The sequence below is a fragment of the Homarus americanus genome, unplaced genomic scaffold, assembly GCF_018991925.1.
Source record: "Homarus americanus isolate GMGI-L3 unplaced genomic scaffold, GMGI_Hamer_2.0 scaffold40565, whole genome shotgun sequence".
Classification (NCBI taxonomy): Eukaryota; Metazoa; Arthropoda; class Malacostraca; order Decapoda; family Nephropidae; genus Homarus; species Homarus americanus.
The window spans coordinates 1,012,717-1,027,776 of record NW_024735503.1 but is presented as its reverse complement, the minus strand read 5'-3'; the positions used below and the strand labels follow the sequence as shown (position 1 = coordinate 1,027,776).

General features: G+C 35.6%; 1 protein-coding gene across 4 annotated transcripts in view; it reads right to left on the bottom strand.

The window, feature by feature from the left end:
* Positions 1-521: 521 nt before the first annotated feature.
* LOC121871186 (phosphatidylinositol 3,4,5-trisphosphate 3-phosphatase TPTE2-like) overlaps positions 522-15,060 on the bottom strand; it is a 47,421-nt gene continuing 32,882 nt past the window's right edge. For all 4 annotated transcript variants that reach the window (XM_042373351.1, XM_042373354.1, XM_042373352.1 and 1 more), the window contains 9 exons: positions 14,712-14,912; positions 13,781-13,897; positions 12,666-12,885; positions 11,997-12,139; positions 11,633-11,864; positions 10,685-10,888; positions 9,794-9,889; positions 8,930-9,003; positions 522-7,908 (listed from right to left, as the gene is read on the bottom strand). In XM_042373351.1, the coding sequence (XP_042229285.1) occupies positions 7,788-7,908; positions 8,930-9,003; positions 9,794-9,889; positions 10,685-10,888; positions 11,633-11,864; positions 11,997-12,139; positions 12,666-12,885; positions 13,781-13,897; positions 14,712-14,912 (1,408 nt within the window). In that variant the 3' untranslated portion in view covers positions 522-7,787. The remainder of the gene's footprint in view (positions 7,909-8,929; positions 9,004-9,793; positions 9,890-10,684; positions 10,889-11,632; positions 11,865-11,996; positions 12,140-12,665; positions 12,886-13,780; positions 13,898-14,711; positions 14,913-15,060) is intronic.

Sequence of the window (15,060 nt, the reverse complement as noted above, 5' to 3'; positions counted from 1 at the left end):
ACAAGGGGTCACAACTCAAGGTTGAAGAAGCCGCCAGTCCAGAAAACTGCGAGGGTGAACTTTATTGGAGTGAAAGTTGTGAACTCTTGGAACAACCTGCCAGTGTGTGTTGTGACAACACCAAGTGTGAACTGTTTCAAGACCAGACTTGACCAACACTGGAACAGGTTCAGATACATTCAGGAGCCAGTGTATGCCCAGTACTTGCCAACAGTGCAAAACAGAGACATGACCGACTGCCCAAGCGACTAACGAGCTGATCAGTGGTGAAGAGGATAAAATTAAAAAAAGTAAAAAGTATCACAATGCTCCCACATTTACAAGTACATTACCATAATATTTATGAATATCAATTCCATTTGTTATAATTCTTTGCAAAAAAGTCAGTGAAAAGGATGGTAGTAATGTATCCATTAACCATAAAAAAGACTTGTTGGCAGCTGCCGTATGACAACTGTTGTTTATAATTGTTCATCTGGATCCCCAGTAATGAACCATCCAGCAGCAATGTTACATTCTTCTCAGTAACTTTTTTTTTTTGCTGTGTTTTGTACATCTGATGCCAATTAATTACATTCAACAAATGATTCTGAGGCAATCTGTAATAATACAACTTAACTAGTCATTAACAACAAATCTGACTCTTCCCCATACAGTGTTACCAGATCACCTGGCTCACATCATGCATATAGGGTTGAAACGAATTTATGCTGGGGAATGTACAGTCGAGATCAAAAGTTCGCTCCCTCCCATTATCAAACACTATCAACCCCAAATGAGATAAAACAGCACACCCGCACCAGATGACAATCAGGGTAAGTAAGTTCGGAGACTCTTGCCGTGACTCAGTTTTACTACAGGGAACGAACTCTTGTTCACTACTGTACATATGATCATCATCATCATTTTATGGTCTTTTCCAGAGTTGCATGTGCGAACCACAATTACATGATGGCAGCTCTTCATGCTGCATGGTCTCTCTTGTGAGGTTCTTAACTCAAAAAGTCATGGTAACAATTAATTCATATTTCACATATTAAAATACATTATAAAGCATAAGAAATATTTTTTTTAAAGTACCTATACTGTGCTAATGAGCCTGATTTTCTATTCTTTACATGATGGGAGGTCACATATTCCTCTACAGTAATCTCACGTGACCTTACATTGAAGGGCTCCCAACCACCCCAAGACCTGAAGTGATATGTGAGTGAGGTCCCAGTTGGAACAGTTCATATCTTAATTTACTATTAATAACTTCACACACCAATGGATATACCTCTGGTAGTAGTGAACAGTTGTTTCAGTTAAAATAATAATACAAGTGCCCATTACAACACTGCGACCACCTTTCAATAACATTGGCAATCTTACAAATAATTAGACAATACTGGCACACATAACAGATACAGTACAGGGAAATCATGAACAATATTCATCTATATTGACAATAATGAAGAGTATATAATGCGAGTGTGTGTGAATAAATGCCCTGTAATTTAAGTAACCGTGAAAAAAAATATATATAAATAAAAAGTCATGAAATAACCCAAGGCTATTGTACATACGTTATTTACAGTCAAGGACAATTGTTCGCAAGAATGAGTCTCCGAACTTAACTACCTTGACTGTTATCTGGTGCGGTTGTGTTGTTTTACAGGTGTCCCCCTAATTACGTAGGGTTGCGTTCCTGAAAACCTTAATGTAAATCAGGTTCCTTTTAACATGGGTTTCAATGGGATATGGTCCTGGCCTGTCCGATACAGACATGTAACACAAAAAAATGGATAGTACACTAATTAAATACAAGTAAAAAATAAACAACATTCAACACATTAATAATAACAAGCCTACTGCTTAATAATGTTCAACTTCATCTCCAGAGCCACAGTATTCCTCGAAGACTTTGCCTTTCCCAGAGGCGGGATAGTCAGCAGGATGCTTGCGAGCCATTTTCAAAGTTACAGAGTTACTGTACATTGATCACTTCAGTCACCAAAACAGAGCAAAATGTGAATGATAATGTTTTACTCTAACCAGTAACAACAAAGTATCAGCAATCACATAGTTGTGCAACGATTAATAATAACATTTGTTACATGAGCAAGGGCAGATGCGATCACATTGAAACAAAGCGTAGGATTGCAGTTCGTATAGCAGCCGTGAGGCGGCGTGCAGGTAGGTGAACTGCGCAGATATCGGAAAAGCAGTTTCTGCGCATATCCACTATCCTGGATTTGATAAGTGAAAAGAAATATTCGCTTCCCGTGTTTACATTCCGCGTAAAAAGTATGATCCTAAATAGGGGAGACCTGTATCTTGTTTGGGGTCAATGCTGCTTCATTTTGGGAGGGAACAAACTTTTGACCCAATTGTAAAAAATTATAGCTAGGGTTACATTCCTGAAAACCTTTGCAATGTGTGAAATTGTGAAATTTTCCCATAAGGAACAATGGATTATGGTTTATGGGGATGTATTGTTAGCAAGGAAGTTTGAGGGTACTTGAGTTTATTTTTCATACAGAAATACCTGTACTGTACTTATAAATCAATAAAAAATATGAAATACACTACATAAAAATATTTTTTAAATATTATATATAATACAATTGAGAGGTACTGTACGGTATATGCATGGTCATCCTCACATGGTCTTTCATAACTGACCACCTGAGCCACCCACCACACCCTACCATCAACACCATATATTGAACGTATACACATTTTTACCACTTATGACATGAATAGAGTTAGCATGTAATATATGTAAGAATCCATAAAGGAATTACCGTATGAACATTGTGGTATTGAGGATTTCTTGAGACTGTGTGTGTATTTTCCTCCTGGCTATTTGTGAACTGACAGATCTCCACTAATCTAGAAGGTTGTCATGTACAATTTGTATATCTTTTTTATGAAAGCAATGTGAAAAAACAAACCCAATTGCAATACTATACAGTCCCCCAAAAGAGTATTGTAAGCCATGGGGTGGATGGGATTCGAGGCTTTCCAAGCAATGTCGCTTAACCAATATCTGAACAGTTGGTAGTTCTTCATCTGCGACCTTTGAGCATGAATGAGTATACAGTATACATTTTCTAACGATGTGAATCCTCCTAGGCTTAAGATCATAAACGAGGAATTATTGAAGAGACATCGCAGTATGTTAGAGGAGCTATCATTGCCCTTTACTGCAAGGGTATACATAATACTGATATAGCACGGCAAACGGGGGTGAGCAAACCCACAGTATCACGATGGGTTATGCGCCATGAAACAACTGGTGCCACACTGAAACTTATAACCACGAAAGTCTTGGTGTTGGTGGATGGGGGGGTTCTGTTGCCTGCAAATCCCTAAATTTGAAACTCTATTTTGGTGTTAAACCAATGCAATTTACATATTAGTAACATGGCATATCCCATGTAGAACAATATATTGTACTGTATATTGCTGTAGCTTTTCACTCTAATATCAAGTACTATTTGCTTAGTCACTCTTCATAAGTCAGACATTTTGTGAACAACACAAATAGGTATACTGTATTGTGAAACTCCATTGGTACAACGACATAATTGTGAAATGTCCAATTCGAGGTCTGTCTCAGTCTCAGTTATGATGTTCCAAAACATTTCCATTTAATGTATATTTCAGTGTTATTGTAATCATCAGCCAGTGGCTTGTTTACATATGCCTTGCTACTACCCAGCACGATACATACATTGATATAGCTTAATGGATTTCTTGTTATATTGAAGTATTTAGTATGCCATACAAGGATAACTCCCTCCCCCAATTCTACCCCCATCTCTAGCTGTTGTTGATATGGCGAGCAGGTGTACCAACTTACAATGATGTAGCAACATAAAATCTAGCAATACTTTCTTGGGAGGACTGTACATAAAAAAAATTTCATTAGAAACATGTTTTTTAACCTTTTTAGACATTTTGGAGAAGGTGGTGTTTTTAACGTATCTCAGCTTTTACGATGGGAATCTGGGGAAAATGGGATCCAATTTCCAAAAAGGTTTTCAAGGACAGAATTTTTTTGTAAATCAGGGACTGTACGTACATACATACATATGTACATATGTATGTATGTATGTGTATACAGCTTTTAAAATTTAAGTGAACCAATATCTTAGACACAGATAGGAAATTGACCAATGGTGCTTAGTTCAGTAAAGTAGCACAACTTTGTTTCCATACGAATTCACTCATTGGAGGTATCATGACAGGAACTGAAACGTCTGACTTGAAAGCGAGACACAGTTATGAAATAACCGACTCGAGGATACTCAGATAGTATCTGAAACAACTAACTCTCGATGATGTTGAGATTTTCCCTAATTTGAAGGTGTTAAGTTAGCAATTGAAACGCCTAACTTGAGGGTACTGAATTTGTGACAAATACCTGACTCCTGAGAGTTGAAATGGTAACTGACAAACATGACTTATGGGATTATTGAGGTAGTAACTCAATGCCTGACTATGGGGGACGTTGAAATAGTAAGGGAAACATTTGACTCGTGTCGGGTACTGAAATATTTGTAGTCTAATTGAAACATCATTTATAAACTTCAGATTGTTCTGGGGTTTGAGATAGTGAGACATCAGATTTAAGGTAGTCAGTATGTGGAACATCTGATTCTTAAGGGAGATGAAACAGTTGGTAACTGAGGCATGTAAGCACGACTCACTGTTACCTGCTGTGAATGCAGGAGGACATGACAGGGGTGTTGGTATTATTCCTTCTACCCTGTAAAAAATTACCAATTACAAAAAAGAAATATATGTATGCACAAACAAAATGGAAAAGTATGGAATTTTATAATTACTGCATACAGTTTACTGTAATTACTTGGTACTTTATATGGTTTTATATGAAACAGGTCATTTTCCTATATATCCAATATAAGATCTATGGCTGGTAGGAGATAAGCTGGTCCATGTTGACCAGGGTAATATTACAGTTACTGAAATCAATATTTTTATCCATTTAAAACTCTTTTTATCAATAACAATTCTTTTATTTTCATTGACATTCAGGGAGTAAGATTCACTTATTTTTTTTTTACATTCTACTACAGTGTCACTACTACCCTGTATATTCTGTTCACTTAACCTAGACATCTGGAGCCTTGAGACATTGTGAAGAAAGCTACTGAATGGGTGATACAATAATGCCTGGGGAACTTGGTAAATCTTCAGCTCTTTGTGATTTCACTTAATACTCAGGACAGGGTATATATGAAAATTTATTGCATCCACTAGCCTTATAAATTAAGGCTTGTTAATAAATTAATGATGATTTGTACCTGAAATATTGGTTTCTAAATCCTGTATGTACTAATATTACAATGTATATTAAACATACCACTGTAAGAAACCCCAAGGAATTTAGAGATAGCGAGAGGACAAGGGTTGCGAAAGATAGTCGAGCTCTGTGCCCGAGACAATGGTTCACTAGTGGCGAGTGGTCGATAAATGGTAGGTAACCAAATTGACACCTACCTCTCAACACTCGCCACCCCCATTTTATCCCGGTTGTGTCTGCCAATTCTGAACGTCCTTTTGTTCGCCCCCAGATGTCTACCTTAAGTGAACAGAGTATATTTACCAACCCTGACATAATATGCACAACCTTGCACACACTGTTATACAGTAACTCTTTTGTTCTAAAGCAATATCTTAAGACCACTGTTTTACAGCAGCTAATTTATTTTCATAAAATCACTACAGTACTACAGCTGATTTTTACAAGAACCTTACAACAAATGTTATAAATTTTACAACTTGACAACACTGCTGGAGCTTTTTTTACATCTCAATCCTAACTGTTGATTGCAGCCTTACCTAATTTTGTTCTATTTAGTCTTCAATGTACTTGTCGTGGGCACTTTTCAAGTCTTTCATGTTTTAAAAAAATCTAACTACTGATGGAAAAAACAGAAGTCACTTATTCTGGAATATATCTTATGTAATACTGTGAGATGACTTGCAATAATGGACAGGATCATCTGATGGCCTAAGTTTTTTTTTTAAAAAGGTTATAAAGACTTATATTGAGCACAGTGATTTAAATCAGATGCAAAACTTTGTAAAATGTTTAGAAACTTACAGTACTTTGTCCTCACATTCATTATCTCCAGAAGCTGCAGGAAAGATGTCTATTACAAGTTATTTACAGTTATGGATGATGATATCCACTGAAGTCATAACATTAATAAAACAAAAGGTTAATCTGATGAATGAATTTTTTAATCTCAACTCAATGATTTCTCATCACTAATACATTGGTTAAATTCTTTAAATTAATTCCTGTTGATAAGAGCAGCAATAATCTCAAATACTTTACTAAATTATTTTGTGTTTTGATATGGGTAAATTAATAGTCAGACCTGAACCCAGAACCAAATTTTCATACTAAACCTACAGATTTGGTTAGATTAACTCATGTTACAGGTATGTTAAGGGTACCTTAAATCAGGATATGTTAAAGGTAGGTTATGGGCAGCTAAGTTAGCTGATGTTATGGATAGGTTAAGGGTAGTTTAAGTTAGCTAGTATTATAGGTAGGTTAAGGGTTCATTAAATTGTGTTACAGATAAGTTAAGGGTAGCTTAGGTTAGGTGTTGTTTGGGTTTTGTTAGGTTACCAGTAGTTTAAGGTAGATATGGCTAAATTACAGGTAGGATAGGTTAGGTTCCAGGTCTGGATCCAGGGGTGAGTTCCCTATGATATCTCGTGTGTGTGTGTGTAATGAGTTACAATTGACCTAGTTTCTATTAAATTGAAAAAAAAAACCCTGAGAAATAGCAAACAAATCATATATTGTTATGTATTGTAGTATTGTAGAAGCAAATGGGCATACAAAATGAAGGTTTATCACATTTTTTTTTATGAAATACCTCTTAAGGCATCAAGATCTGTCTGTACAATATTCACATTATTATTAAGGTTACTTCATAAAAATGTGATTAACCTGGTGCTGACACTACCATCATCATCATCACGTTATAGCCATTTTTCATGCAGGCAGAGTAATGACTGCTGACCAGTATACAGTACAATATATATACAATTAGGATGTTGGCTATAATCTTGCCAGGCTCATAATACATCAGAGAAGAAATTTACTAACCTGTAAACTGCCAGAATGAGGACACGGTGTCAATAAACCAATACCCTTTCATATCACATCACAATTACTGTACTAAAACACAAAATTGGGGTACTACTGTAATGTTGGTATGTGCATATACCAAGGTTTTGGGTTGCAGAAAAACATACCTGTAGTAAATTACACAATATTTTTTCTATAAGACATTTAGACAACATAGTGAGACAATCTACATAACTGAGAATGTTACCTCACTACACTTCAGAGTGTACAGCAAAACAATATCAAGCCCAGAATTTGACTTTCCAATGATTCAAGTCCACGACCATTACAAACTTAAATTTAAAATTTTTGTTCCAGTCCATCGTAAACATAAATCAAATGATATACAGGTATACATTAAATGCAGCAAAACCCTAGTACAGTATCAGCATACCTTTTCATGAATGTATTTTGACTATTCATTAATTTACTTTCTAGTTTTTATTTTATTCAAAATGCATATTTCAAAGGTCATGGCTTTGATAAATTTCTTGAGTAGAATTTTTTTTTTATGTTTAAGTCCCAAATCTCAAAGTCAGTCTCCAATTCTGGTTTGTTATTATGTCAGATCTAACTAAAAAATGGGTGTGATACTAGTACTGTACCATGTAAGTAGAGACTCTCAGTAGGCTTTTGTCATGTGATCAAGCTCCAATTCAACAGTGACTCCAAAGTCCTCTTGAAACACATGCCAGGTTTTGCTTTTGTGTGGGTTGTCCAACTCCAGTCGATTCAAATCAAGTCTGAATATCCAGAAATTATATTTAATGATCTTATAATGATGGTCCTAGTTGTGGAAGAGACTACATTAAGTCATCTTTAACAAACTTATAATTAAAAATTAATTAACCAAGGGTTTAGAGTTAACTTGAAGGAAGAAGTTATATCAAGGGAGTTACATTTTTGCCAAATGTTTAGGCAGAAGACCTGAAGAGGATCTGAAGATATTGGGGATCAAGGGGTCCCACAATTACCTACTATAGGTAGAAATGACTAGTTATTAAAGCAATAGGAGACAATACAGACCCTTGGTTATGAAATGAATAAAGGAACTGTATGTTTAGAGATCCACTAGTCATCTTAAAACATTTTTATGTTAAAGCATCAGAAAATGGAAGATTTTTGTTCCTGAAATAATTTTAAATAGTCCAGACATTGGAAAAATTGGTGAAATTGGCCACTAGCCAGTTAACAATGAAAACCCTGAATTGAACAAAGATTATTAAGCAATTTAATTATCAGTCTATTAGCTACTTAGAGTACAGTACAGTACATGTATTTGGCTACTCTGCAATGACAAGGAATTGTGGTTCTGAAAGCAATTTCTCAATACTGTATACCAAAGTTAAAGTGCTGATATGAAAAATACAGTAATAATAATCAATTTGTTACTCTTCTTTCACTACTACTTTAAGATTGAACTTCTTAATTACTTAGTCAGAATCAGCTTCAGATTTGCATACTGTACTTTAATAAAAATATAACCCCAAAAGTAAAGATTTGGGTATATAGTACATACAGTAATTCCCATATGGTGACAACATTATTGAGTATTTTTTTTTTACATTTTTACTTATTTAATTTTCATCACTTGTCAGATTACTATCCAGTCAGGCAATCAGTCTGTTCTCTGTTATACACTGTTGGCAAGTACTGGCATGTATGAGCTCTAATGCTTATAAACTACTTTACTACCTGTACTTATAGTAACTCAGCAATTTAAAAACCACACTTACACACCCTGAGGCCGACCTCAACATTTACCTGCCACTGTTGATGAAGCCAGTGTGGAACCAAAAGAAGAACGGACTTTTCTCATACCCTCGTGGAATCTTTCTCTGCCATGTAAATGACTCAAATTAGAATACCGTGAATAGCATGAAATGTTCAACCAATTACAGTACCTGTACAAGGAAACATCTTCACAAGGTAAAATAAGTTGAGGAAATAAATAAGGTCAGAAAAACAGACCAGAACAGAAGATAATGCAAGTAAAGTTGAACATTTAAAAGGAGCTTAGTAAACTATTAAATATTCTAACCAATGATTGGATTGAAGTGATCAGTAAAAGAATATACCAACAGATTGTTCCCAGCAATCAAAATCTAAAAAATTAATTTCTGTACTGGTATAAGGAATCTGTGTAGTACTGTATTTTTCGATGGGTTCCTAAAACCATATAATGTACACAGTATAAAGTAAAGGTATATCAATTCTAAGGAGCAAAGAGTGTAGCTCTAATTAAAACTGGTATCAAATTAATATATATTGAACAATATTAACAAACAGCATCTTCTTCATTAGGTAATAAACCAAGGAAATATAACATGCACTGTGGCCCCTTCCTTGACCAGGAGCAAAATGATGAAATTCTCCTGTGTAAGCAAATATATTTATACAGGCAATTCAACTAGTAGGAGTTTTGCAGTACTGTATAGTTAGTTTTCTTCACAAAATACTACCTGTACCTTCAAAAGATACAGTACATCAAAACTCTTCATGCAATTACATTATTTTACAAATTATGGAAATTACATTGGAAACGAGATAATAAATATATAACTACATGTATGATTTTCTTAAAGTTTAGTGAAAACCTGTAAGCATTAAAAAGTTTTGTCTACTTACACTATCAGTGAAGAACATAATTCTAGTGTCGCCTCGAACTACAGGGGCATTGACCAACTGGATGTGTACTAGAGCATTGATCTTCTCTACTATCACCTGGAAGCAGGCAAGGTTAAAAAACTGGTCTACTATTTAAAAAAATATATATTATTTATATTAAAGTAAAGGTTAAACAGTATTGTATTTTAAATCTGGTTGACTACAATGATAAAAGATAATAATAAGTAATAAATAACCGATTCTTTCTTCAAGAATCACTGTCAAATAAAGGTGAACCTTATTAATAAACTACTGTACCCGGATCCTATATACTCCTGGACAGTCCATTTCTTAACAAGACTCAAACTTGAGCTAGGTATTCACAATATGGTCATGCACGGCAAATTAAAAATTGAACCAGGAAGCCTTTCTCAAGTTACCGAATGCAAATGAATTTTATATGGATAGACTAGGGATAATCATTTAATTGTGCCCCTTTCCTTCAAGTTTCTATGGTAAAGACATAATGATTACCCAAAAAGGTGAACTACAACTGCATATCCTACTGTAGTATGAAACCATAAATCAACCAAAACTAATTACACCCTAAATTAATTTCACAGAATGTTAGGGAACTGTGTGAGAGTGCAATATCTGTGACTTATACTGCCACAAGATAGAACTTTTTTCTTGCTGTTTTTTTGTCTGTGTGATAACTTTAACAACATTAAATGGATATATCTCATATTTGGTAAGTACAGTATATATTTTTGTACCCACCATGGAAAGAAGCCTTTCAGTAATGGGCCAGATCCAACTATCTAATACAAAGGGCATTCAGAAACAACATTTTTTCTACTTCAAGCAAATGTGTTCAATTTCTCTTTCTACTGTACTGTACTACCTTCTTACCTTGCAATTCCTTTGAGTGGCTATATTTGCTTGGAAAGGAATGGTGTGGCCCCGACTCTGCACAGTGAAATAAAACTCGGAGCCATCACCAGCACCCACAGAATGCATGCCACGTAAGGTGATTCTAGTAATGACCATTGGTGTCTCAGGAGGCAACTGCCCACCAGCTCGCACCACGTGCTCATAGTAACCAACATACCGACTCTAGCAAAAGAATACGTTACATGTTACAATGATTTAATATTAAGAATTTTATGTATTTCAACAGGTTAAATCTAAATGACTTACATCAGTGCTGCAAATACTGCAGTGGCATTATATTTAGCCATTGCATTTAAGATAAGTAACATCAGCATCAACAAAACTCAAATTTCAGCTCACTTTTAAAGCAACACAATAACACTGCCATAACTCATTAATATATACTTGACACACTAAACCAGAGGGAGCATTGAGCTTCACTAGAGTTTACCTGCTTGACTGCCACCATCATGAAGCAGGAAAGGGTTCACAGGAATAAAAAAAAAATATTGAGTTTTAACTACTTTTATGATTTAGATTTTTTCTACACAATTTATACCTCTACTCCATTTCCAAAGGTTTGAGATAGATTATGGGGAACAGAAATCTAAAGAAAGGGAGGAAATAGTCAGGAGATAAATACAAAAAACTGATACATGCCTAAAATGTAGAAAAGAAGAGGAAGGGGCATAAACAAGTAGAAACACAACATACACTCCCTCACAACCCCAACTTTCACTCAAAGAATTAAAACTGTACCAGTAATATATATTCTACCTAAACTTACTACAGTACAGTAATTTTATGATTGTAATCGAGTGTAAACGTTACTCGCATTTTTTTCACGTACACAAATTCTTGAGGCTTCATTTATCGGTCAGCTGATAGATTACAACTAATTATGAAGTTCACCTACATATAACTTACCTGACTGGGTGTTTCCACTCCTTGGAATTTGGAAGCCACATTTTTGTCTGTGCGCCGATCCCCAAAGTAACCGAGGCAATGTTCCGCATCACGGAATATCCCAAGGTCAATGAGAAAGACGCATATCATAGTACCCGTCCGCCCCTTGCCACCTTTACAGTGGACAGCTATCACGTTTTTTTCGTCTTTATTCATCCATTCACGTACATTGGCACTAAATCTCACCATGTCTCTGAGAAAGCAAAAACAATGTGTGGGAATAACTAAATAATGAAAATACCCAGGTATAATTTAACCAAATATCAATACAAAAATACTGTATAAACATTAAAATGAAACCTTTAATGCCCAATAAAAAACTCACGAAAGTGGAGGAACATTGTGGTCGTCAATTAGGAAGCGTTCAACTCTATTATGGAAAAGCGTTACATCATAATGCCGTTCTGAGCAAAGGTTGTAGAGGCGATAATGACCAGAATGTTGATTATCCATAAAGCGGGCAACTTCCTGCAAGAGAAGCCTTCACTATTAACCAATCTATAGTGAGCCATTCATAAAACCCGAAAGTTTTGTATTTTTCACTGAACAGTACTAGAATCAACACAGTACAACCTTACAATTGTGGATTATTTTTATATACTGTACTGTATAAATTTCCAGTGTAAAATCTTAAGATAATCACTAAATTTCTCTTGCATCGATGTCTCAAAATACAAAAATGCTCATGAATATATTATAATGACTACTGGTACCTTAACCCTTAGGCCCGGGTGACGTTCCAGAACGCCCGACTATTTTCCCATTTTTATTTTTATTTTTTTTAATATTTTTGGAAGTTGATTGTTTTTCTTGATTTATCCCCGTGGGTGGGGGGGGTACTGCCAGCAGCACCCTAACCCAGTGCTTAAGGATTAAGCCAGTTCTGTCAAGTTGATGGGACTTTTAATAGTTCCATTAGAATAACACAACAGCAAATACAAATTGTGCATTATGACCAAATGATAACCTTAGAAAGTAGTGCATACATTCTTACCTTAATATCATTTCTGTACATAGACATCTTTCCTGTAGATGGGAATGACATTGCAATGACTCTGGGAGTGACATAAGTAAGGTCAAGGTCAAAGCCATTCTGTTGATAACGTCTCTTGTTTTGGGAGACAAACTGTCGCGCACCAGTTTGTAAGTGCTGTCGCTCCCAGAGAATCCTGGTTATTCTCACCAAGCGAACAAGTCGCAGAGCTACAATTAAACTGCAAGAAACATATCAATGAGTTATCTCCTACTAAAAATACTATATAGTTTGTCTCTTAGGATATCCTAACCCTTCCTTACACTCCATTTGTGCCAAAAGTTATATATAATGATGAAAATTATATTTAACAGTTTATTGTGGTGAATCAGGATGTGAACTAGAATGGATTTATTGGGTAAAATACCTGGCATTGCAGCCTGTGGTTATTTGATGTTGTGGTCAAGAAAAGATAGTGTAGGAACACAGAGCAGATGTTTCCTTACATCACACCTCAAACTTATTTGTCTTACACATATACAGGGTATCCATAAATGATTACCCTGATTATGGTCATAACATGCTTTAATCAGGGTAATCATTTATGGACACCCTGTATAATTGTAGACAACTGCTGAAGTGGCAAGAGCAGGAAAGAATCACTCAGGAAGAACCACATCCAGGTGTTGGTTATAGGTTCTGTATTAAAACACTCGTATCCTGTCTATTGTTGTTACTCAGAATGAAAGAAGTTTCGCATCAAAATGTTATAAAATAAACTTCCAACTCTAATCTGTGTTTACCATCACCATAAACTACTCCTCTGTCAATATGGATAATTCACAAAAAAAAAAGAGAGCCAATTGATAGAACATCCAACAGGGGGCCACCAAACTGATGCCCAGCACTCAAGACACCTCTCATACCATTTCAACTGCCTAGTTTATGCTAAAAAAAGGGCATATAGTTATTCAATAAAAGTTTATAAGCACATCAAAGGGAATTACAGTACTCAGTCATATGTACATGATTAATCTCTAAAATTAGATGCAAGAAATATTATAACATTACAAATTACATCAGAACACACATTTCATTACCAAAAACAAATGGACAATATACAATTTGTGACTCACCTGGCAGGGTTGGAGGCCATGTTCTCCACACACACAGTCACCACAGAGAGGATGAAGGTAAACACAACCAGGAAACAATCCAAGACATTGTGCCACGCCCTGAAGAACACTCGTGGCCTGTTAGGGTTATGGTACACTGTTGAAAATGCAGCTAGAAGGGATAAATAAAACGAGAATCTATTTTGTTTATGAATCCAGCCACTCTGAACCACAGTGGAAAACATAATGCAAGAGATTATAAAAAGTTACCACTGACACACAGCTGATAAGTTAATGATACAGGGTGACGAGCAGGTGAACAAGGCAAAATAGGAAAAAGGAGGAAAAGGAAAATGGAGAAAGAAAGGTAAGGATGAAGCTGGAGGAGGCGAGAGAAGGGGGTAGAATGTAGCCTTATGAGAACTGTGAGAAGGAAAAGAAATAGTAACAGTATTAAGCTGTCACCACCAGCTGTCAGGAAATCCAATCACCCTTGAGGCAACAAACTTTATCTACAATATGCCTACCAGTATCTCCTTCACCTCAATTTCTGCATAGTACACCTATTGTACTTATTTACATGAAAGCTGAGGAAGTAATGCATTAATCTCAATAAAAACATTAAATTTTCATGGTGACTAATCTTTTCTAAAAAATTTTCAGCTAACTTTTGTATTTCATCATGCGAGTCTCCATCAATAACATTTAACTAAAATTACCTACAATATACAGTACTGTACAGTACATGATATACTATACACTGTATTTACACTCTCACCAAAAACTTCTCTAACACCTGGGCACGATGGATGTGAGAATGAGCAGAATGGGGGGTTGTCATCTCAGAATGGTTTAAGATTCTATGTTCATTTTCAGATTGCATTGTGCTTATAGCGTTCAATAGGTTTTTGGCGAGTGTACCTAAAAAGTACTGTACAATTTATTAACTTACCCTAATCCAAATATCCTTAATATAACCTCAATCATGAAGTACGTAGAGAAGGCCAGGGAGCAGTATTCGATGGGATCATTATTGATGGGGTTGTTGAAGAGATCCACAAAGAGAAGGATCATGTCTACAAAAATCAGCAGGGCTGTCAGTAGTCTGATCACAAAGTGTTCAACAAACCTTCGAGTCCGCCACTGCATGTAACTGCAAAGAAGAACAGTTAACAGTTATGTAATATTAAATGAGAGAGGAGGGGGTTTTAGGTCTTACACTACCTCATATAAAAAATCTAATGGGAAAAGATTTATATCAGATGTTGTTAGTTCATTATCTGTCTGATGAGATTTGTTTT